Source organism: Pristiophorus japonicus, unplaced genomic scaffold (genome assembly GCF_044704955.1).
Source record: "Pristiophorus japonicus isolate sPriJap1 unplaced genomic scaffold, sPriJap1.hap1 HAP1_SCAFFOLD_650, whole genome shotgun sequence".
Taxonomy (NCBI): Eukaryota; Metazoa; Chordata; class Chondrichthyes; family Pristiophoridae; genus Pristiophorus; species Pristiophorus japonicus.
Genome location: NW_027254562.1, coordinates 239913 through 265294, shown reverse-complemented (window position 1 = coordinate 265294; position 25382 = coordinate 239913). Strand labels below are relative to the sequence as shown.

Here is a 25382-nt window from a genome sequence, read left to right as displayed (position 1 = left end):
TAGACTGTTGGAAAATGATCTCCAATGCATCCACTATTTCTAGGGCCACTTAAGTACTCTGGGATGCAGACTATCAGGACCCGGGGATTTATCGGCCTTTAATCCCATCAATTTCCCTAACACAATTTCCCACCTAATAAGGATATCTTTCGGTTTCTCACTCTCACTAGACCCACTGTCCCTCCCTAGTACATTCGGAAGGTTATTTGTATCTTCCTTTGTGAAGACAGAACCGAAGTATTGGTTCAATTGGTCTGCCATTTCTTTTCACCTGAAATTCACCTGAATCCGACTGCAAGGGACCTATGTTTGTCTTTCCTAATCTTTTTCTCTTCACATATTTATAGAAGCTTTTGCAGTCAGTTTTTATGTTCCCTGCAAGCTTCCTCTCGTGCTCTATTTTCCCCTTCTTAATGAAACCCTTCGACCTCCTCTGTTGAATTCTAAATTTCTCCCAATCCTCAGGTTTGTTGCTTTTTTTAGCCAATTTATATGCCTTTTCCTAGGTTTTAACACTATCTTTAATTTCCCTTGTTAGCCATGGTTGAGCCACCTTCCCAGTTTTATTTTTACTCCAGACAGGGATGTACAATTGCTGAAGTTCATCCATGTGATCTTTAAATGTTTGCCATTGCTTATCCACTGTCAACCCTTTAAGTATCCTCTGCCAGTCTATTCTAGCCAATTCACACCTCATACCATCGAAGTTACCTTTCTTTAAGTTCAGGACCCTAGTTTCCGAATTAACTTCGTCACTCTCCACCTGAATAAGGAATTCTACCATATTATGGTCACTATTCCCCAAAGAGCTTTGCACAACAAGATTGCTAATTAGTCCCTTCTCATTACACATCACCCAGTCTAGGATGGCCAGCTCCCTGGTTAGTTCCTCGACATATTGGTCTAGAAAACCATCCCTAATACACTCCAGGAAATCCTCCTCCACCGCATTGCTACCAGTTAGGTTAGCCCAATCTATATGTAGATTAAAGTCGTCCATGATTACTGCTGTACCTTTATTGCACACATCCCTTAATTCTTGTTTGATGCTGTCCCCAACCTCACTACTACTATTTGGTGGTCTATACACAACTCCCACTAGCATTTTCTGCCCTTTGGAATTCCGCAGCTTCACCCATATCGATTCCACATCATCCAGGCTAATGGCCTTCCTTACAATTGCATTGATTTCCTCTTTAACCAGCAACGCCACCCCGCCTCCTTTTCTTTTCTGTCTATCCTTCCTAAATGCTGAATACCCTTGGATGTTGAGTTCCCAGCCTTGGTCACCCTGGAGCCATGTCTCCGTGATGCCATTCACATCGTATCCGTTAACTGCTATCTGCGCAGTTAATTCATCCACCTTATTCCGAATACTCCTCGCATTGAGGCACAGAGCCTTCAGGCTTGTCTTTTTAACACACTTTGCCCCTTTTGAATCTTGCTGTAATGTGGCCCTTTTTGCTTTTTGCCTTGGGTTTCTCTGCCCTCCACTTTTACTATTCTCCTTTCTATCTTTTGCTTCTGCCCCCCTTCTATTTCCCTCTGTCTCCCTGCATAGGTTCCCATCCCCCTGCCATATTAGTTTAACTCCTCAGTCCCTTCTCCTCCAAAACTTAATTCTCCAACTAGTTGCATTGTTCATTAATTGGAAGCTTTGCACTGAACATGAGGAAACCCACAATAATCAGCTCTTGGAGTTGAGGTGCCACCGCAATTGGGATTGAGGTGTCCGTGATTGTACACTGATAAAAATTTTTGTTTTCCTGGTTCTGCAGTTAGAAATTCTACTCAATGTTATGAACAGTCATTGATAATTGATAATCCAGAACCGTTATAAACTCCCAACCCTTGCCACCGATTCCATTTCCCTGTCTGGCCACTCAGGCTGAATCAAGATAGTTCGCAACCCGAGTCCCATTTGATCCCGAGCTGAGCATTCGACCTCATATCTTCTCCATCACAAAGATCTTTCAATAAACCCCTGCATCATCACCCACCTCTGCCCCTATCCCAATTCTCTCTCATCTGATCTCCTATCCTCCACCCTCCACCTTCTGCTCGTCCAAAACTCTGCTGCACCACCTTATCCCGCACCAGGTCTTCGCTGACCTACATTGACTCTCGGTTCCCAAATACCTCAAATTAAAAATATATATATTCACATCATGTCCCAGCCCCTCCCTCTCTCTGTAGCCCCTTTTTTTGTATCAATTTAATTGCAAAATTCTACACTAGCCTGATTGTCTCACCTCTTAGAATTATGACTTGATAATACAGGTACAACGTCTGAAATCTAGAATCCTCAGGACTGAGTCTGTGCCGGTTTTGTTTTTTTCCCCCAGATTTCAGACAAGAAAATCAAGAGTCTGAACTCCAGAATCCTTGGGACCGAATCCATGCCGGATTTTGGGTTTTGCCAGATTTTGGACCTCACCACCTGCCGATCCTCCGCTCCTTGCCGCCCGCCGAAATGTCCGGTTTTCGAACAATTCCGGTTTTCGGAAGTCCAGATTCAGGACGTTGCACCTGTACAGTTTAGAGTAGCCCAAGTATAGGGTTAAGCACATAATTAGGGATAACATTAGTGCTGGGTTGAATTACTGCCCATTACTGGCAACATTTCCTTTAATACATTTCTTCAGGTGCAGCACTGCAAACAACACTAATAAAAAAAATCTCAATAGGTATTTATATCTCAGCTTTCCAACACAGCAGCAAGTGTTACAAGGGAATTTCTTGAGAAAAATTCACAATGAAAATTCAATAAATGAAAATTATAAACAAACGACAATATCCAACAGCAACACTCATTTGGACACACATAAAATTATAACTAGCAGGTATCATAAACTCAATGAAAAACCTTTCTACTTTGGTGCAGCTTTGAATATTTTTAAAACCAGCCTATTTTTAAAAAAAAATTTAAACTCACCAACCCACAAGCCTAATAATATACCTGATGGGCAAAGATCAGATAACAGAGTTCTTGATGTCCAATAGATGTAACAACTGGGTCAGAAAGAAATTTCAACCAATAGACAGCAAAGCTTAAAGTTTTCCCACAAGTTTTCATCTGTTACTTAGCATTATTACATTATTCATCTAGGTTCCATAATTTAAAAAAAATTAAATGTATACCCTTTTGTCTGAATAATGAAGACTCTGGATTGAACTTCCACCTGATTTATAATTAAAAGTACTGTGCTGTGAAGATACACTTTTAAAGAAAAGGAAAGCCCAAATAATTAAATCATATGCCAGGAATGAATGGCATTGACTGCTTTAAGCGTTTTAATCAGCTCTTCAACTTAGTTTCAATGGCTTATAAATCAGACTTTCCCAACTCTGTTAAGGAGCTGTCCAGAGTACCACATATCCTGATTTATGTGCTGTATTACAGTACATACCAAATACCACAGAATGATTAGTGCCTGGCTTTTATTTGTTACGGCAAAATATGATGCATTAACTCAGCCCATAAAAGCCATATGGACACAAATCAGTCCAGGGAAATCTCTAGCACAGACTGGATACTGGCAAAGACCAACAATTAATAATTCTGTTGTGTGTTTTTAATTATCACTCTGTGATGGCCACATTCACATAAATATAACAGCTGCTACATTTATATTTTCCAATCTTAACAATCCATTAATCATACCACCACTAATCAAGGCCTAATGTAAAAAATACGAGTGATTCATTAAATGACGCAAGCAAGCCAGTAAAGCAAGCATTTACAGTGCATCATTGAGCGGACGGTCGATTGATGTTTCCAAACTAATTACAGCAAGCAGCCTCATAATTGACAGTTTCTATTACAAATTTCTTCCATGAATTCCAAAGGCATCAGGGTAGAGACTCACATTGGACATATTTTCAACTATTTCTGAGCAGATGTAGCACGTTAGACATTGGGGATTGTTGCATGCACGGAGTTCAATTATAAGCTGGTAAATTGTATGATGTGACTTGGCAGAATTGGCTAGGGGTGAATAGCCAGGCTGCGTTATTTATTCATCGTGAGATCGAAAGGTTTATATCGTTAATGAACAAAAGATGCAAGTTAAGCACACAGCGTCTCGGACACGTCACGTAGGATCATGAAATACAATCTTTATTAGACTCACCCCATAGGCACGGCTGTAGCTCTCGCCAGCCATGGCAGTCAACTCTGTATCCAGCAGATCTCGGGCCTTGTCAATGCACTACAATGGAAGAGCAAAAATAGTAGACGGTTTTATTAATCTGTGATCAATATGCTGCTGCTTCTATCCTTGTGAACTAATTTAAAAGACCACCTACTAGAATTATTGTTAATGAAACTTCTCTCCAAATCCCCTCTTTACAGCATTCGGAATTGTGAAGTCTGGCTAATAATGAGTATCTCCATTTGCTTTTGTGGTCAGCAAGAGAAAAATATGACACCAGATGGAATTCTTCTGTTTCCTTTCCAGCAGCAAGACACTTTGTGGAAAGAGGCTAGAAATTTCACTTCAGAGGAAGTCCAACACTAAAGCTGAAGCAAGCATGAATAAATCTGTACCATGGAACAGCAATTCCACGGAGTTTCCATTTTCAGTTATCCGGCTATGGATGGAAGGAAATTCAGCAATGGGCTGCTCAAGTGTTCCTTTTATAGTAAGGCGCAAGATTTGGGGTAGCTTACCAGAGGTAAAATGTCATGATGAATTTTTATATGCCCACAGTAGACAGTCCAGCTCTCTCTATAATTTCCATGTTTGTGCATTAAAACTCAGTGGTCCCCTTTACTAGTATTGATGGATTGTCTTAATGATGACAAGTAACAATTTTCCACATGGCCAATTATTGGCGCAGTTATGAAGGTATGTCCGATTTTTTAGTGTCCCGACTGCGCCAAAAAAAGTTCCAAGTTTCGCCGGAATAAACTTTGAATTTGGAGCAGCACAGATTGTTCTTCAGCTCTGTGGGTGGAGCTTAAGGTCTACGCCAAAAACTGAGGTTGCCAGGGTAACGACGGACGTACTGAAGGGCTGAGGCTGGAAAGTGAAACATACGCTGCTCCTATCCCGGGCTGAAAGGCCCCCCTGCCCCCGGTGATGCTCCTATCCCAGGCCGAAATGCCCCCCCCCGGCCTCCGTGTCTTCAGCTCCGCTAAAACAATGGTGTCTTCTCTGCGCGATTGTCTTAACTTCAGGTAAGGTTTTTCTGAATGGTGCACAGCGCTGTTTTTGAAAAAAATCCTACTCAGCCAAACTCGCTTAAATGGCCAGAAATGACGCACCCAGCAGATTCCGCCCACAGTGACGTCAAAAAATCGGGAACTAAAAAAAAAAATTGGACACAAGTAGTTTCGGATGGCGCAGAAAGTTTGGCGAAACTGGCAGATTTTAGTCTGCTCCAAAAAAAACCCCAAAAAATAGCACAGAATTGTGGCGAAAATTCAGCCCTAAAAATTTCAATTCTGCTTTAACAGATAGTCGCAATTTACACAACTGCGCACAACTGAGGCTTATTTTGAAAACCAAATAAACTTGGTAGTAGAATTAACAATTACTTTTTTGTAATTATCCTAGTTTTTAAAAAAGCATATTTATTCTGTAGGTTAAAACAAGTCAACTTTAATTCACACGGAAAACTGAATAGTTGAATCTTAATTTGTATACTATTCACTTATATATGGAACTTTGTACATTGTCGGCAAAAGCACGAGAAAAACTTCTATATGCGGCTCATCATTTCATACTTATGAGTCTGCTAATTTAAACTGACAGCTACTGTAGGGGGTTTTCAGGTTTTACAAAGGTCACCTTGAAATACATTTGTCAGAAGGGAAAAGCCCCTTCTTAGGTGTCTTGGCAAATGCCTAAAGGGGTTACATTGTCGGCTGATCAAAGTTGGACTTAGCCGAACATCTGCATTGATTACATGTTACAGGAGTCCTTCAATCTTATTTTGACACTATAACTGCCTCCCATCAGAATACCAAACATTATTACTGCTCAACTTAATATAAAGAGAAAGGAAGAGTATTAATTGAAACATCAGAAAGAAATATATAAAATAAACTTTAAAACAAGTATGTTACAGTACTCAGCAAGGCGAGGGGAGGGAAAGATGCCAAGTCAACATCTGAAGTACATTAAGAAACAGCACTGAGGTGGCTACAGCAAGATCCAAGGAGTGCCCAGCATAAAGGGAGGTACAGGTAATGAACAATAATTAAATTGGGCTGGAGATCATTTTATTTTCAAGTTTTGGACTTTATACACTGAATTGTCAAAAGATGTGAGTGATTTATTGATGAGGTCAGGAGTCACTGCAACTAGAGTCGAGGACAGGAAGTGGGTCAGAGCAATCAGGCCTCAGTATGAGCCACAAGCCAGCTGGCAGCAAGAAGGTTATATCCCAGTGACACCATTTTCAAATCTTGAATGGCTGGTTTGGAAATCCTTTCCCAGCAAGAGCCTCAACCTTCCGTGTGTGTGCACACAATTAAATATGAGTTTAGGAACCATAATCGCAAACTCCTTTACTGGCCCCGGTGCCTTTGATCAAAAACTAATCAAATTTCAAAATTTGTTTTAGTAAAGTTACTGGGTTGAAAAGGTAATGCTCACAGTCAGATGAATAAAGTGTCCAGAACATAAATCTACCCACTTCCAGTAGATGCAGGGGGACTGAAACCATTAAAAGATTGATTTTGTTTGAATTCATGTCTTTAAGATAAAAAGGAAAGCTTGAATGCTGGAAATACAAAGCAGGCTGGTCAGCATTTGGAAGACATTATAGCTTAATCTTGGTGGAGACCTGAGCCTAGATTCTCTGATCAGTGGAATTTTAATGTTGGTGATAACCCACGGATTTTAAAACGAACTGCTGCTGCTCATTAGCTGTGATGAAGGGTTCCCATCTGAAAGGTGAGATGCTGATAGATGTCTTATGCATGCAAATGTTTCTTCATGAGCAGCACTGATAAAGAACATTCCAGCAATCTTGACAAAAGCAGCCCAAATTTCAGAACAAAAGCCCACTCACATGAAAATACTGTGAACTAGAAGGGCCAATTTTTCAATGATTTAGCATCAATATAAATGCATTTTAGTGCTTTACAGAGGCCGCAAATAGAGTTGCGCCATTTTTGTGCATGCACAATATTTCTGAATGCACACTTTGAACAAGCAATACACACACACTTTAAATCTACAGAAACCTTTGTTTTTGTGACATCTAGTTCCGAGTTTGCCTACTTTGGAATTCTTCAATATCTTAATGTTTCACCTGATACGTTATTCTTATTGTTTCTGTATCATACTCCTTGTAATTAGTGACATTTATTAATGTGTGTGTGTAAAAAAAAAAACATCCTTATTCTCCCCATTTAAAAGGACATGCATTTATAGAACACCTTTCACAGCCCTAAGCGCTTCACAGCCAATTTGAAGTGGCTACATTTGAAGTGAAGTCGCTATTGTAATGTAGGGAAATGCAGCAGTCAATATTTTCACAGCAAGGTCCCACAAACAGCAATGAGATAAATGTCCAGAGAATCTGTATTTTTGGTGGTGTATTTGTAAGTAAATAGAAAATAAGACAGCTAAGATATATTCAAGTGTGTGCTGTGGAACTACGGAAGGGCTGTGAAGCCAAGTTTTAATATAAAAGGAGACTAAGGCAGGAGTTTCTGCTTGATTGTGCTGTTTTTTTTTAATGCAATTTGCCCTAAATCGGCCAAACCAGTGTGTAAAAAAAAAGAGGAATTTTAAGCACAAATTACGTTCAGAGAAAATCAAAACCCGGCACAGATTCGGTCGAGAATTCCAGATTTCAGACTATTGATTTTTTTTGTCTGAAATCCGGCAAACCCAAAAACCGAAATGGACTCAGTCCCGAGGATTCCAGTCATTGTACCTGTATATATAATTTACTAAGAAACTGACATTGTAATTAGTAAATGGTTCACTATAGTTTTTAAAGTCATTTTCAGATATTTAAAAATTGGGTTACTCACAGGTGGTGGACTTATTTTTTTTTGTGATAAACCCATTTTTAGCTGTATTAATGAAGCTGCACCAGGTTACCACTCTTAAATACATCAAGGATTTTTTTTTAATGCAAAAACATTTTTTTTCAAATTATATTCTAAAGTGCTGCCCAATTGCACTGGTTCATGGCAGATTTTATGTTCGGCAAAATGCAAATAAATTTGAGCAGAAACTTAAGGAAAAAAATTCAATTATGAAAACTAGTGCAATTTTGTGTGTAATTTGTGCCCGAATCACCAATTGCACCCAAAGCGAAAACTCTTAAAGTAACAATACATTGGTCCCAGCAGACAAAATTTATTTCAACATTGATACTGGTACTGTTTATGAAATATAAACATTTAGATATTTGCAATCTATTGTACTGCTCTATACAGGACATATTTTGTCATCGGTATGTTGTTGCTAATTAGAAATGCAATGCAAAAACCGAGCACCCTCTTTATTATTATTGTTGGTAATGTTGATAATGATTTATCACCTTATTACACTGAAATATTTTGAAGTACCTCACCATACTGAATTATTTTTGGAGTGCAATGACCATTTTGTAGGAAAACGTGGCAACCATTCTACACTAGTAACATCCCACAATCCGCAATGGATGAATGATCAGCTATCCTGGCTTTCTGCTGGACAACTCCCTGCTCTTCTAATGTGCCACTCGTTTAGTAATGTCCATTGGATCAGATTGACAGGATGTGGGTTTAATGCATCATTGGAAGGACAGCAGCTCCGACAGGCAGCGCATCCCAATAAGGCACAGCACTGCTAGTCTGGATTATGTAAAGTCCTGCTGTGGAGTTTGATCTCTCAACCTTTGGACCAAACAGCAAGACTGCTAACTGCAAAAATCTGTTTAATATTTATAGTCAGATCTACTGTTAATGAAAGTGCCATCAAGGAAATCCCAAGCAATAACACAATTTTAATTCTCAACTTAGCACAGTAGTTAACAGTGTAATTGTCTTGCCATATGCAACACTTTTGTTCATCTCTAATCTATTTCACAAAATAGAATCACACTACATTTCTAGGTTTAAAAAAAGGTGAAAGTTATCCTAATAACTGCTGCACCCTGAAACTTACAAGAAATGTTGAATTCTGTTGCATCAGCCGTACAAATTGTTCTGTTAAAATGACACATACCTGCTGGGCTAAGGAGAAGAGATCTTGATGCAAAGCCAGTACTGCTCTGTAGAAAGCGCCATCATGAGTGTCTCTTGGGATCATACAGGCGTATTCCTCCATACTGTCCCAGTGACCTGTCAATAAACATGCACAATGAGTGCTGTGTGTGAAATTACACACGATGCTAGCTAGGCTGTTAGCTGATGAAGCTTTATGGCTTAACTTTCCAGTTGCGGTATGTCCTAAATTTGTTTAGTTAAGCAAAACTGACTTCACTTTTGCAAGAGCTCCTATAGGGCAAGTCATTTGGCTTATCCCACATTAAATCCCATGAACTTGACACCTACCTTGTTTTGAGTACTGCTATCTTACATAAGTACCTGATGAAGTAAAAATGCAGTCTTCTAAAAGAGTCCGAGCTATAACAGATCACTTGCCCCAATTATAGTTTACTAAATGCCAGCTGGAGTTCCTTTTTTTAAAAAAAAAATGATGTCCACTTCTCAATGAGAAATTTCAGGCTCTAAATAACTTGCATTTTTTCCTGCTGCTTTCTTCTTTCCAATTCTCTATTAATCCTACTTGTATTCTTTATTATCTACCCCAAACCTATTTTTTCATAGAATTAGTTGTAAGAAAGAAAAGACTTGGATTTATATAGCGCCTTTCACGACCACTGGATGTCTCAAAGTGCTTTACAGCCAATGGGGAGTGGAGTAATTGTTGTAATGTGGGAAACGCGGCAGCCAATTTGCACACATCAAGCTCCCACAGTAAGTATCTTTCAATACTTACTATGTTTTTCCTTTTGGGGCCCACTGTCCATTTTGGAAGTGGGCTGACAGAGCTTTAAAGAGTTGTAGTAAAGTCAACTGAAAGCCCAGACATTGAAGATTGACATGGTTCCTTCATAAATTCAAAACTTGGCTGCCCATGTCCTAACTCACACCAAATCCCACTCACCCATCATCCCTGTGCTCGCTGACCTATATTGGCTTCCAGTGAAGCAATGCCTTGATTTCAAAATTCTCATCCTTATTTTCAAATCCCTCTATGGCCTCTCCCCTCCCCATCTCCGTAATCTCCTCCAGTCACCCTCCCCACCCCACCCTCCGAGATGTCTGCGCTCCTCTAATTCTGCCCTTTTGAGCATCCCTCATTATAATCGCTCAATCATTGGTGGCTGTACCTGCTGTTGCCTTGGCCCCAAGTTCTGGAACTCCCTGCCTAAACCTCTCTGCCTCTTTATACTCCTTCAAGACGCTTCTTTAAACCTATCTCTGTCACCTGCACTAATTTCTACTTATGCGGCTCAGTGTCAAATTGTTTATCTCGTAATAATCCTGTGAAGCGCCGTGGGACATTTCACTACGTTAAAGGCGCTATACAAGTTGTTGTTGTAAATGTGAACAGGTCAATCTGTTTTTACATGAAACACGGGAAAAGTTTTAAGAACATAAGAATTAGGAGCCGTGGTAGGCCACACAGCCCCTCGAGCCTGCTCTGCCATTCACTATCATCGCTAATCTTCGACCTCAACTCCAATTTCCTATCCGAACTCCATGTCCCTTGATTCGCCGAGAGTCCTAGAATCTATCTATCGCAGCCTTGAATATACTCAACGACTCAGCATCCACAGCCCTTTCGGGTAGAGAATGAGTCAATGGGTATACTCATCAACAGCCACTGGACGAGTAAGGCTGGCACTGGTAGGGTTACTTCTCCCCAGATGCCTAAAAGAAAACAAGCATTAAGTCATTACTTTCAATCTTTCACTTATTTAAGTTGGCTAAAATATATAGAAAAACTAGAAATGTTAAAATAAGGATTTTTAAGTTATGAGATTTCACAAAACAGGAGCTTTATTACTTAGATTTCTGTGGATTAATAGTCGTCCTGCACCCTGGCAACTGAAGAAAAGAAAGCTTAGAACCCAAAGAATGAGATTTTTCTGTAATGTCAGCAAGAAGCATATTATGGTCTGGAGCCCGGCGGCTGCGAATGGTCTCTCCTCAGTAATCAATTGCTGCTCTCAGTGAGTGAAAAATATCCAGAGTGTGCTTTTAGTGTAGCTAAAATTTCATACTGGAGAAAAGTTCTATATATCGAAGCAGGGCTGTTTGGAATCTGCATCAGCAAATATACTAAAGGCTCATTATTTTTTGTTTTCAATTATCCTTACTTCAAAAAAGCTCTGTAGAGTAGTCAAAATATACAGCGCACACATTATTTATTTTTGAGGGTATGAAATCTTTCCTCCTCTCCCCCCCTACAATCCTCATTGATCTTCCTGGACCACCCATTCACAGCAGCCAAGGCGAGTAAATTAATCCTAAACCTTCACAAATATGGTCGCGAACTAGCTGCTAGCAGTTGTGTGGCGATGGCCCAGAAAGGTCTTCCCTTCTCCTCCCCTCCCATAGCACTGCAGCTGAGATCAGCAAATCAGTGGTGGAGGAAATCAAATCGTGCAAGTCGCTCTACTCTGTGGCGCCTCATGTTGGTACTGCAATACACTGTACTGTCCACAAGCCACATTTTATCAAAGAATGTGGTTATTCTATCAAACTACAGCCTATAATGATTATAGGTTGCAGTGCATAATAGAACTGCCCCAATTTCAGGTTTAAAAGAATCGCATTTCATGAAATAAAATTCAAGGAACAATACTAAACTTGGGGGTGTGGGGTAAGGGAACATATACTTTTAGCCCAAATTCCCCCTTGCTCCATACATGGTATCTTGTCAAAAACAATATAAACAATCATTTTTAAACTTAATATACCAGACTTTAACACCACGATTGTACTTTTTGATTCTAGTTTTATGCTCAATCAAACCTCTTTACCCAGAGAGTAGTTAGAATGTGAAACTTACTACCACACTAAGTAGTTGAGATGAAATGCATCAATACATTGAAGGGGAAGCTAGATAAGAACATTATTCTGATGGGGTTAGATGAAGTAGGGTGCGAGGAGGCTCGTGTGGCGTGTAAACCAAAGGCATGGACCAGTTGGGCCAAAAAGTCTGTGCTGTAACTTGTATGTAATTCTATGTAGTAATCTGGCAGATTAATAGGAAATCAGATCACAGTAAACAAAGATCAGCTTCCAATGAACATGCAAAACTACAGATAATTAAATACAGATCACAATACACACTGGCTGCACCTTGCTAGCTCAGCAATAACACCTGTGGTTTTTGTCAGTGAGTAATGTCATATTAATGAGACACCACTGTAGCTGCATCTTTGCACAATGCAAGATCATCTTTAACAGACTGATAAACTGTACTCTTGTTACATTACAGTACTCACTTGATCTAAAAAAAAGGCTAGTTACAATTTAAAGCTCCAGAGCTACTTTATTTTCTCTCTCACACACATACACAAAATCTACTTTCAGTATAGAAATTTGGCTTTCATATAAACTCATTAGAAAACAATCCCAGAACACATTAGTAAATTTAGCAAAATAGAATGGAGATGAAAATGCTAATTGCATTATCCCCTCAGAGTTGAAGATAATCACATACCTAGTCCCCATGCAGCTGCAGCTGCCATTCTCGCCATTTTCGCTTGTGTGTCTTCGCACACCACCGTCCATTTTTCACAACACTGCTGATGGAGCTGTCCCCTGAAAGAACAGGTGCAACAAGTGTAGGCAGCTGAAATACTCATTTATCTTGCGTTTTTTTTTAAATACCTAGAATGTTATTGATTTACAAGTTGGTTCACTTTTTGTACATTTTTTTTTAAACTCACCACGAGGGGCTCCTCCATTCTTCTTCTAATATGCAACCTCTATATATCTTGGAGGTAATGCCTAGCTTGACAAGTTTGAGGTTTTGCTGAGCATGCATATTGAAGCACCATCTGGCCATTGCTGATAGATGGTGATGCAAGCTCTCTCCTATTCCCACATTGTATGAAGCCACTAGTTATGCCATTATGTCAGTTTATATTGACCGAAAGCTAAACTAAAACTAAGCACTTAACACTAACCTACTCCAAAAATTACATCTACATGATCCACAGGGTGGACGGGTGGGACTCTGGTGTAAGAACATAAGAAATAGGAGAAGTAGGCCATTTGACCCCTCGAGCCTGCTCCGCCATTTAATAAGATCATGGACTCAGCTCCACTTCCCTGCCCGCTCCCCATAACCCTTTAGTCCCTTATCGCTCAAAAATCTGTCTATCTCTGTCTGAAATATATTCAATGACCCAGCCTCCACAGCTCTCTGGGGCAGAGAATTCCATAGATTTATAACCCTCAGAAGAAATTCCTCCTTGTCTGTTTTAAATGGGAGGCCCCTTATCCTGAGCCTATGCCCATAGTTTTAGTTTCCCCTATGAGTGGAAATATCCTCTCTGCATCCACCTTGTCGAACCCTCTCATTATCTTATATGTTTCACTAAGATCACCTCTCATTCTTCTGAACTCCAAGCTACTCAACCTATCTTCATAAGTCAACCCCCTCATCTCTGGAATCAACCAAGTGAACCTTCTCTGAACAGCCTCCAATGCAAGTACAGGTGCAGCGTCTAGAGTCCAGACCCTGCCACCGATCGGTCCAGAGTTCAGATCCCGGAACATTCCGGATGCTGCACTTGTATATCCTTCCTTAAATACGGAGACCAAAACTGTATGCAGTACTCCAGGTGTGGCCTCACCAATACCCTGTACCGTTGTAGCAGGACTTATTTGCTTTTATACTCCATCCCCCTTGCAATAAAGGCCAACATTCCATTTGCCTTCCTGATTACTTGCTGTACCTGCATACTAACTTTTTGTGTTTCATGCACAAGCCAAGTCCCTCTGTACGGCAGCACTTTGCAATTTTTCTCCATTTAAATTATAATTTGCTTTTCTATTTTTTCTGCCAAAGTGGATAACCTCACATTTTCCCACATTATACCCCATCTGCCAAACCTTTGTCCACTCACTTAGCCTGTCTATATCTCTTTGCAGATTTCTTGTGTCCTCCTTACAATTTGTTCTCCCGCCCATCTTTGTATCATCAGCCAACTTGGCTACATTACACTCGGTCCCTTCATCCAAGTCATTACTATACATTGTAAATAGTTGAGGCCCCAGCACCGATCCCTGTGACAACCCACTAGTTACTGTTTGTCAACCGTCCCATTTTTCCTGACTCTGTTAGCTAGCCAAACCTCTATCCATGCTAATATATTATCTGCAACCCCGTGAACTTTTATCTTGTGCAGTAACCTTTTATGTGGCACCTTACTGAATGCCTTCTGGAAATCCAAATACAACACATGCATTGGTTTCCCCTTATCCACCCTGCTTGTTACATCTTCAAAGAACTCCAGCAAGTTTGTCAAACATGATTACCCTTTCATAATACCACGATGACTCTGCTTGATTGAATTATGCTTTTGCAAATGTCCTGCTACTGCTTCCTGAATAATGGACTCCAGCATTTCCCAATGACAGATGTTAGGCTAACTGTTCGATAGTTTCCTGCTTTCTGTCTGCCTTCTTTTTTAAATAGGGGCTTTACACATTTGCGGTTTTCCAATCCGCTGGGACCTCCCCAGAATCCAGGGAATTTTGGTAGATTACAACCAATGCATACACTATCTCTGCAGCCACTTCTTTTAAGACCCTAGGATGTAAGCCATCAGGTCCAGAGGACTTGTCCGCCTTTAGTCCTATTATTTTACCGAGTACTACTTCTTTAGTGATAGTAATTGTATTAATTTTCTCCCTCCCGATAGCCCCTTAATTATCCACTATTGGGAAGTTTTTAAGTGTCTTCTACCGTGAAGACCGATACAAAATATTTGTTCAAAGTCTCTGCCATTTCCCTGTTCCCCATTATTAATTCCCCAGGCTCATCCTCTAGCCACTCTTTTCCTTTTTATGTACCTGTAGAAACTCTTGCTATCAGTTTTTATGGGCCCAAGTTTCCACATGATTTGCGCCTGATTTTTAGGAGAAACTGGTGGAGAACAGACTATCTTAGAAATCGCAATTCTCCACATTTTTTTTTCTGCAGTTCTAGTCAGGTAGAACAGTTCCACTTTGGAACAAAATTTTTTCTTCAAAAGGGGGCGTGTCCGGCCACTGACGCCTGATTTCAAAGTTTCCACAGTGAAAACGTACTCCAAACTAAGTTAGAATGGAGCAAGTGAAGATTTTTGTAGAACTGAAAAAACCTGTTCTACACATTAAAAAATCAGGCGCAGGTTACAAATTAGGCGTCCAGAACGAGGTGGGGGGGGGAGGGAACTCATTAAATTCTACAATAAATCCTTATTTATTCTTCTACAAATAAATCCAACCTGAATAAACTTTTATAAGCAAAGAAAAGATTAAATAAACCATCTTCCTGCCTGTGTGAAAGTGCTTCAGGCACGGAGAATGTTGCAGGCGTTCGTTCCCGCGGGGGGGGGGGAAGAGACAGTGAGAAGGGAAGCCTCAGTGCTGATGGCAATGTGCTTTTATTAAAAAATGTTCAAAAATTAAACAGCTACAAAGAACTACAAAAATGGCCGAATGCCAATGTTTTTTTCACTCCAACGCACAGCGTTGCCAGCAGGAAAAAAAACTAATTTAAATAGTACCCGCCCCCTCCCACTTACAAAATCGGCGCGAGTGTAGGCTCCGCCCTCCTGGGCGCCGCGCCAGGCAGACAAGGAGCTGCAGAACGCTCCAGAATCGCGAGTTCTTTTTCTGGCGCCGTTTTAGGCGCGAAAAACGGGTGCCCAGCTCGGAGGGGCACCCGTTTTTTATCGTGTGGAAACTTGGGCCCTATATTTTGTGCTAGCTTACTTTCATAATCTATCTTCCCTCTATTATTTTTTTAGTCGTCCTTTGCTGGCTTTTATAAGTTTCCCAATAATCTGACCTCCCACTAGTCTTGGCCTTATTGTATGCCCTTCTTTTCAATTTGATACTATCCCTTATTTCCTTAGTTAGCCACGGATGGTTATCCCTTCTTGCACAATTTTTCATTCTCATTGGGATATATTTTTGTTGCAAGTCTGCCGCTGCTCATCAACCGTCCCACACTTTAATCTATTTTTCCAGTCCACATTAGCCAACTCTGCCTTCATACCTTTGTAGTCTCCTTTATTTAAGATGAGGACACTGGTTTGAGATCCAACTTTCTCACCCTCCAATTGAATTTGAAATTCAACCATGTTATGGTCACTCATTCCTAGAGAATCCTTTACTACGAGATAACTTATTAATCATTATACAGTACCAGATCTAAGATAGCCTGCTCTCTGGTTGGTTCCGCAACGTACTGTTCAAGGAAACTATCCCAGATACACTCTATGAACTCTTCCTCAAGGCTACCCTGGCAATTTGTTTTGTCCAATCAATATGAAGGTTAAAATCGCCCATGATTATTGCCATTCCTTTTTTTTTTACAAGCCTCCATTATTTCTTGATTTATACGCCGTGTGTGGAGGATGCATCATACTTAAGAATAAAGAAAACCCTACAAGTGGGTAATCTTATCCAGTTGCTTCATTCTGAAGCCTCTGCACATTATCGGAACATATCAAAGTAATATAATTTAGGAGGCATGGAAGCAATTGTGTTCGGTAAATGCTGAGCTGAGAATAATCTTGTGGCCCAGATAGCAGTCTACTGGCAGATTCACAAAGCCAGTGAAAATAAGTTCCTTATCCTCATCTTGTTAACATTAATAGAGGACCACTGTATTGCAGTCTGGCTACATGCACATCACATTGTCCTGTGATATGCCCTGGAAATGTCCCAGAGCTAATCATCGTTGGTTACAATCAATTGCTGTGCCAGAACTTGCCGAGTCCAGTTCCCCTGCAGGAAGATGCCCCAGTCAGTCAGGGATGCATTTATGACTACTGCTGACTATGGGGGACAGTGTCAAAAGGCATTCCCTCCTGGCCACTGTATGAAGTCCAGGACCAGGACGATTATTATAAACAGGTACAAAAGAAAAGTCTTGTACCAAATTGTCTAGAAATACGCCCCTTGCTTGGCTTCTCAAATTGACTATGGTTCCCAGGCCTTAGACTGTACAGAGTATCCGCTGGAGAGTTCATCTAGCAGACTTTTTCTTTGTACATTTATGCAACACTGGAGGAAACAACAACAACAGACTGTACCACCATTCTGCAGTTTGATGAGGACATTTTTACATGCATTCTCAACACCTATCAAAACTAGGATGTACTCCTACAATGTGTGGAATGAAGAATGGTAACATACCAAGGTAATAATGCATTAATAATGCTCTAAACTCATATTCGAGTACATGAATTGTATATTCAACACAACAGATTTTACATTTATTATGGCCTGGATTTTGCAGTTAGCGGAGAACGAACGGCGCCAGCCATTCATTGCACTTACCCACAGACTCTCTGTGGGTTTTTGCATTGCGACCTGCAATTACTAGAAATCCATTTCAGCGCAGTGCCCTCTCCAGAGGATCTGCAAATTGTGTGAACAGGTCAAGCAACGGTGTGGCTCCTTAACCCCAATCAGATTGAAGAATCCTTACTGAGGCATGCAGAAACTGAACCAGGAGGTGAAAGTTCGAATATTTAATTCAATGTCAAATCATATACAGAAAGCAAAATAAAGAGGGAAAAAAAGATGGGATTAGGAGAGATGAGAGAGACAGGAAGTTAAAATTTAAAAAAAATCTTCAACAATAATTACAATCTGAAAGAATGAGTAGTCACACTTTCAAAAGTTAATTTTCAGTGCCAGAGAGGTTGTTTGGCAATAATTAAGACTATTGAAAATTCACTTACACCTTTTTCTGCTGTGTTTAGTGGATAACTAGTGGGTAAGTACCGCAAATTCACGCCCTTCCATGTATCTGAATGCCACGTCTCTCGTCGCGATACTGTTACAGCGAAGATTTAGGAGGAGCAGAGCAACTCAGACAGCAACTTCCTGATATCAGTGTTAAACTTGCTGTCCGATTTACTCCTAAATAACAGTGAGCGCTGATAGCTTCACCGTTATTTCTACCGCAAAATCTGGGACATTAATATCTATGCATTTTTAAAATAAAAAACCTAATTCAGCAAGTTTGGAAATGAACCTCCCCATAACAAAAATCAGTTGGGATATATACTCCCTTAACCTTCCCCAACTGTTATCAATGTCTCCCGTCACCTATATGAATTCAAACTGGCGTGCGGGATGAAAAAAATCCCTTCAAATGCATTGTTATTCACTTTAGAACACTGAGCAGAACAAAGCTCAATTCTGTCTTCTCCAATTTAGTCTAGAAAAAAAACAGAATAAAAACATTAATTTAACAGGGATTGAAAGATTAAGTAGAAAACCAGTGCCAGGACCCACAGGTGATGGCATCTAGTATAAATTAAACCTGTCACTGGTTTAGATTTGGCACTGCCTCTGATTAGTTCCAGGAGAATAACATTATTATGGAAACAGATGGTAGCAGTCTGAGGGGAGTGCCTGAGAGCACTATGCAAATCTTTATTGACATTAAAAACAAACTGCAGTCATTTTAATTTTACACATCAAAATGAATCAAAAATGAGAGCCTTTAAAGCCTTGTGACCACCTACACCTGCGATACATTTCATCACCATATGTCATGCTCCTGGTAGATTGGTAACAATTTCTAACACGCATAGATGATCAGATTAAGCATGGAACCTCAGAAAACTCACAAAAGATAGATAAATGGACCAGTTGTGTTAAATGTTACAAAGAAAATGGATTATTTTAATACTGCTCTCGGCAAGGTCAAATGAAATGCTATTTACCTCTAGGCAACTTTGTTTGCACGAGCAATAAATTCAGAGCTCTAAACGTTCTGGAGAGCCAGAATAAACTACACTAAAAAGTATAGCTGGTAATTTGAATATGGTACATAGAAGGTACATTTCTAACACCAGCGTATTACAGACCTTCAACAGATCAGATGGCTTGCAGCATGTCAGACTAAGGACAGCATCAATGGACTAGATAGTACATCAGAATTGTTTGCAAGTAGAAATTGCTGTAAAACACAGAAAATTCAAATCACGAAGAAATGCAGCATAACCATGCATTTCAATCAGAAAGTTTCTTCGATCAAAATCAATAACCAATGAAATAGAACATTTGGCCGAATCAGTAGTGGAACAGTTAAATAACTAATTTTCTGGCTCAAATTCAGAATCTAACTCCTACAATTTATATATAAGCATGGAAATGCTGAAGAATGTAGTGAGGAGGTTTGGCTTTTCATTTACTTTCTCCTTCATTTTCTCCCTTATTCCTCCTCTCCTGAAAGTGGTAGATTCCATGGCTGCAGAAAGTCCTCTGCTACATCATTCAGGTCCCCATTTTTCATGTGTAGTCCATGGAAGCAAATGCTGGCAAACTTTCGACCATGTACACGGCCAATCGTCAACCAACATCCACAAGTATGAAATTCCAGCTGAGGTCATTGTATAGGAACTGGGAAGTTATCAGAATAGAGTTCTTGACTTTCTTCATGTGTTGCTTGTTTTTCAATGTTACCTTAAAGTTTGTTTCACTCTCTCTTTCACCCACAAAACAAGAGTTATCAAAATAGTAAGATCCAGAAAATTGACGATCCTAACTGGGGATATAAAACAGGACATGCCACACCCAGAGCAGAACTGATCAGGACAAGCCTACTCTCATATTTGTCTGTCGTTTCTCAACATTCATTACCAGCTGTCCACACGTGGGTCACCCACAAGGCACTTTTACTGGCTGCTGTGTTTGGTTTTCACTCTACTGCAAAACAGAAAGCGTGTCAGCCAACTCTCAGGGCTCAATTTTCTCCAGTAAATTGTGCTGTTTTTTTGGCGCAGGCCACTATTTTTGGCCTAAGTTTAAAAAAAAACAAGTTTCCCAGATCAATTTGTACCACAAACTTAAAATTCTTGTCCTTGTCTTGAAATCCCTCCATGGCGTCGCCCCTCCCTATTTCTGTAACTCAGTTACGATTTTTTTTAGGCAAGTTTTTTTCCAGCCAAAGGGGGCGTAACCTGCCACCTGCGCCAATTCTGGCCAGTTAGGCAAGTTTGGTCAGCTGAGAGTTACTCCAGTTCTTCTGAGGCCAGCGTAAGTGGCCTCTGCAGAAAATCCTTCTGGTGAAGTAAGGAAATCGGCGCAGGTAAGTGCAGCAGATGCCCAGACAGCAGCAACAGGAAAGGTCAGAGAGAGGGGAAGCGAGGGTGGGGGGGGTGGAGAGCCTTTTGGTATAGTTAGGTGCGGAGACCGGGAGGGAGGAGGCCATTCGGCCCGGGATTGGTGCGGTGGAGCAGACCGGGAGGCCACTTGGCCAGGGCTAGATGTGAGGGAGCAGACCGGGAGGGAGGCGGCCACTCAGCCAGGGCTATGTGCGAGGGAACTGACCGGGAGGCCACTCGGTCAGGGCTAGGTGCAGGACCAGGAGGGAGGAGGGCCTTTGGCCAGTAATTGTTGCAGGACCGGGAGGGAGGAGGCCACTCGGCCAGGGTTAGGTGTGGGGGGCGTGGACCGGGATAGAAGTGGGGATCGGCATGGCCGGGGGGGGGGGGGAGAAAGAGACTTTAATGGAAGTAAGTTACTGCAATGTATTTGTGCTTGTGAAGTTGCTATAATGTATTTTAAGGTGCTTGTGAAGTTGCTGCAATGTATTTTATCATGTGCTTATGCAGGTTGCGAGCTGGCTGTATGTTTCATTTTTCAGCCTCAGCTCGCATTGTATCCCTGGTTACTGTGGCAACCCGATCTTTTTGCTGCAGATCAAGACTTCACCCACAAAACTAAAGGACAGGCTAAGCTGCACCAAAATGAAGAAATCAAACTGGGAAACTTGGAACATTTTTTTTGGCGTACTCGTGTCCTAAAAAAAACAGGCGTAACTCCAAATACGCCAACAATAAGCTTTGGGGAAAATTGAGCCCTCTGTCTGCAGACACCATGAGCAATGACCCTTTGTGAAGGCTCATTTGTACGAGGTCCAGCAGCTGGCAGGACACTCACCCGCACTTAGTGAAGCTGCAGTAATGTGTTTTCACACATGTGGTCATCTTCGAAAAAAAATTTCTGGGAGCTGAAAATAGGCTGTGAGGCATGGCATTTCTTTGAGAGAAGACTGAGGTTACTGACGTGAGACAAGTAGGAAATGAGCAATAATGAAGAAACAAGTGCGCATTACTGATTAGATTTCCAGTGCTGTGATTCCAATATAAACATTTTGCCCAAAGTAATTGAGCATAATGCAGTGCAATGGAACCTGTTAGACGCATAATGTTCAGATGACTTTCAAGCTTCAAAGCATTAAAAACCAAATGGTTTGACTTGTTAGAAAAATTAAAGTAGTAATCTGATTTGGCTAAGACCGTGATAGAATCCTGCATAGAAACATAGAAAATAGGTACAGGAGTAGGCCATTTCGGTGCTTCGAGCCTGCACCACCATTCAATATCATGACTGAAATCACTATCTACTAGCAGTACTAATAAACATTATTTCATGTTGCAACGGGGGCCTCAAGCTGATCTCTATTCCAGTATACATATAGAAACATCTCAATCATACATTAATTTTCACTATATGTTTGTCAAACAGGGAAGCTCTGAATAAGTTAAATTCTTTTTTGTTAAAAACATAGGATTTTGAGATTATTGCTAGTGTTTTGGGAATGCACTGGCAACTCGATCCTTTTTTCCCAGAAAGTTGCTTTCAATATACAAAGTGGCTGCTATGTCCTATAATCGGGGAAATAGTTTACCGTGACTGAGTAAGTTAAATTCTGTTCCTATTACAGGGAATTCTATTATTTTGGGGTTTGCATTCTGGGATTATATCCGCTTTTCCATGAAAACAAAAAACTATTCACTTGACGATAACTGGTCAGTGAATATTCACTACACAAAACACAACATAGAACAGAAGCCAAGTAAAGAGTCAAAGAGTCGGAAATAGAGGTATAGCTTCTCAGACTAACAGGCTGGTTATTGAACACATGCTCCAAGCATCACGAGAGAATGTTTTTTTATTCAAACTAAACATGATGCAATAAAGTTAATGAAAAGCTGTATTCGAGGCAATAACAATGCAAGACTCTAGTTAAAATATGCAAGTTTCATTTTTATTGAAATGTAATGGTCCATAATTGCATGAAATGGGAAAAGTACTGAAAAAAACAATTACCATCAAAGCTTTTAGGAGCTTGTGCAGTTTAAAATGGGCAACCGATATGTGATGACATATTTTGAAAAACGTAAAAATTTCATCCACAAACTTAAAATTCTTGTCCTTGTCTTTAAATCCCTCCATGGCGTCACCCCTCCCTATTGCTGTAATCTCCACCCCCAAAATCCTCCTGGTCCTCTGGCTCTGTCTCTTGGGCATCTCGCCCATGCCTCAAGCTGCCTAAATTCCACTCTTTAATTTCTCCTCCTCTCTAAAACCCACCTCTTTAACCACCCTTTGCCTCCATACTAATTTCTTTTTCTTTGGCTCAGCATCCATTTTCCTCATGCCTCAATGAAGCACCTTGGGACCTTTCTCTATTTTAAAGATGCCAGATAAATTCAAGTTGTAGTGTAAATGAAAAATGAACTGCAAATTTCTAACGTTCAAAAGTCACAACATTCCTCCACAGACTGCTGTCTGTTGATGGGCAACAACAGTAAGGCTGAAACTGATCATATGGCTCATAGCCATCATGATATGAAGACACTCTGAAGTAGTGTGCAATTATTTGACTAAAGAAAAACACATAACAAAATTGCTGGTTGCATACAAGGCTATTAATTTGTTGTGTGTGTGTAATGAGGTTTATTTGGACATTTCTGGCAGGATAATCAACATCAGTTTGTTGATTTTATTATGCATCATTTCGCAACTATTCTGCTCATCGCTTATACACTGAATTTTCACTAGTTCTCCACTACCTATAAAATGCACTGAGGTACTACTGAGATATCAGTGGGTGAACAAAATCTATTGAAACTTGTTTTAATTTTCACAGCAGAATGGCTAAGTATATATTTTAATTTACTTCCAAGAAATATGGACCTCACCTAAATTATTTTGTGCTAATAATTAGTTTAATATACATTTAAATAGGGATTTTTATCTCCTGTTTCTCAAGGCTGCATGAAAGTGATAGGATAATGCAGTTCGGGGAAATGAACATCAGTGAAGCAGCCATTAAATGAAGTATAATGGCTAATCGACTCTTCTCTCATCTTTTTCATTAACTATTGTTTTCTCAAATAAATTGAAAATTGCACCACAAGAGCACACCTGCATCAATTTGCACAGAAGTTTGCATACAGTTTTTTTTCTGTGTTAAACTAAACAATTAAAATACCATTTTGCTTTATATATCAAATGCTCACTCTCTTCCTGAATTAGATGCCTCAATTGCAACCACTGTAGGGACGGATAAAGCTCAGTAGTGGCATAAGCCAAGATTTGCGCCAACATAAAAAAAACAGGTACCTCAAGTTGGTGTTATACAACACTGATTTCATCTCTTGTGATGCTGCACATGGGCAAAACAAAAGCCTCTCTTCCTTTAACCATCTCTCTGCTCCTTTCCCACATGAATGCTTTTGGAACTCAGAAAATAATAGGTATATTTCTCTTATCTGCCTCCAAGGATGAGAATTTCATGTATCATCTAACCCATGCACCATTCTTCGCAATATCCCTCAGGATTACATAATGTGAAAGTCATTAGTATCAAAAAAAAGAGTTAGAATCGTCTGTGGTAAGCCAGGTTACTGATTTGAAGTTTACATGGAAAAATAAATTATATCATGGGAACACGACCTCCACAACACTAGTAAAAATCCCATGTGATGAAACTGAACTTCACTTTTTCCAGTCACCACAAACTACTGGGTCTAGTTATAAGTGAATTAAATAGCAAATTGTAATCCCCAAAATATCTGGATCTCATGTAATTAAAAAAATGGAACTTGACTTAAAACAGTGTCCCTATGATAAGTAATGCCAAAGGTAATAATTTGGACTCTTGAATATCTAGATCCTACTTTAGTCAAAGTACAATGTTTCATAGCATGGGAGTGAAGTACAATGGTGTTGCCCCCCCAGCAGATCCATGCCCATCTCTTCCCCAACGCCAAACTTAATTCCTCTAATCAGGTTTCCACCTCTCCTACAGCAACAAAATAGCCCGAAACAAAATCACAAATTACATTCTCTCTGACTATAACCATGTGCATTAACCTATCTGTCGTCTTTGATCCAATTAGTTACACTATACTCCAGCACCTCCCCTCTGTTGTATGGCTCAGTGAGACTGCCCTCATTTGGTTCCACTCTTACCTATCACAGCAAGACGATCTCCAACAATGACTTCACTCCCACCACCATACTGCCACCTCCAGAGTCCTTCCAAGGATCCACCATTGGTCTGTTCTCATCTACATGCTACCTCTCTTGGCAACATCATGTGGTCAGATTCCACAGTTAAGAAACTCAACTGCACCACATAATTGCTGTGGCTACTGGAGCAAGCCAGTCATTCTAGAAATACTACACTGGAGCTGTATATTCTTCTCTCCCTGGATTTTAGGAATTGTTCAAAGGCCCTCCTTTAAATACATAAGTATAAAATTACAGCTGTGCTTCCTTGTCTTCACAATGTCATGTTGTTGGAAAGATCTGTACATGACAGTATCTTAAAGAGTGTGGAGATCTCTAACTACCAGAAAATCAGTTATTTCTTCCAAACAACCCCTCTCATAGGTTGCACAAATGATTATATTCCTCCCTGTTTGTTTTACACACATAGCTCTTACACGCAAGCTATCCATTAAACTTGTCTCTGTTCAATTCACCGTTGCTCAGCCTAGCATCGAAAACCTTTACAACTCAGGGGTGGGAGGAGAGAAAGAGTATGAAAGGGTCCATTCTACACTTGTGTATCAGCTATCTGTAGGATACTTATATATCAGGAATCTGTAAGATGCTTGGACCATTCATCTATTTTCACCTCTTTTAAATATGCAAATATTAGACACACATTGGGCCGTAAATTGCGGCCTCTCCGGGTGCGTACGATGTGTGCCCGCGTCCGAAGAGGCTTTGCAAGTTCCGGGTATAGGCGCCTTCATGGGCGGAAAGCAACTCTTGCCCAGTGAATGTCCTTCCAACTCGTATGCCTGGTAAAAGCAAGGGTACGGCCTGCTTTTACTAGCGTAAGAGTTTTAAAAGATAAAAA

At 40.3% G+C, this 25382-nt stretch overlaps 1 protein-coding gene across 1 annotated transcript in view; it reads right to left on the bottom strand.

The window, feature by feature from the left end:
* Positions 1-25382, bottom strand: part of mtor (mechanistic target of rapamycin kinase) — a 269702-nt gene that overhangs the window by 9961 nt on the left and 234359 nt on the right. The window contains exons 27-29 of the mRNA XM_070874034.1: positions 12696-12796; positions 9180-9295; positions 4134-4211 (exon numbers count right to left, since the gene is read on the bottom strand). Coding sequence (XP_070730135.1) covers positions 4134-4211; positions 9180-9295; positions 12696-12796 — 295 coding nt within the window. The remainder of the gene's footprint in view (positions 1-4133; positions 4212-9179; positions 9296-12695; positions 12797-25382) is intronic.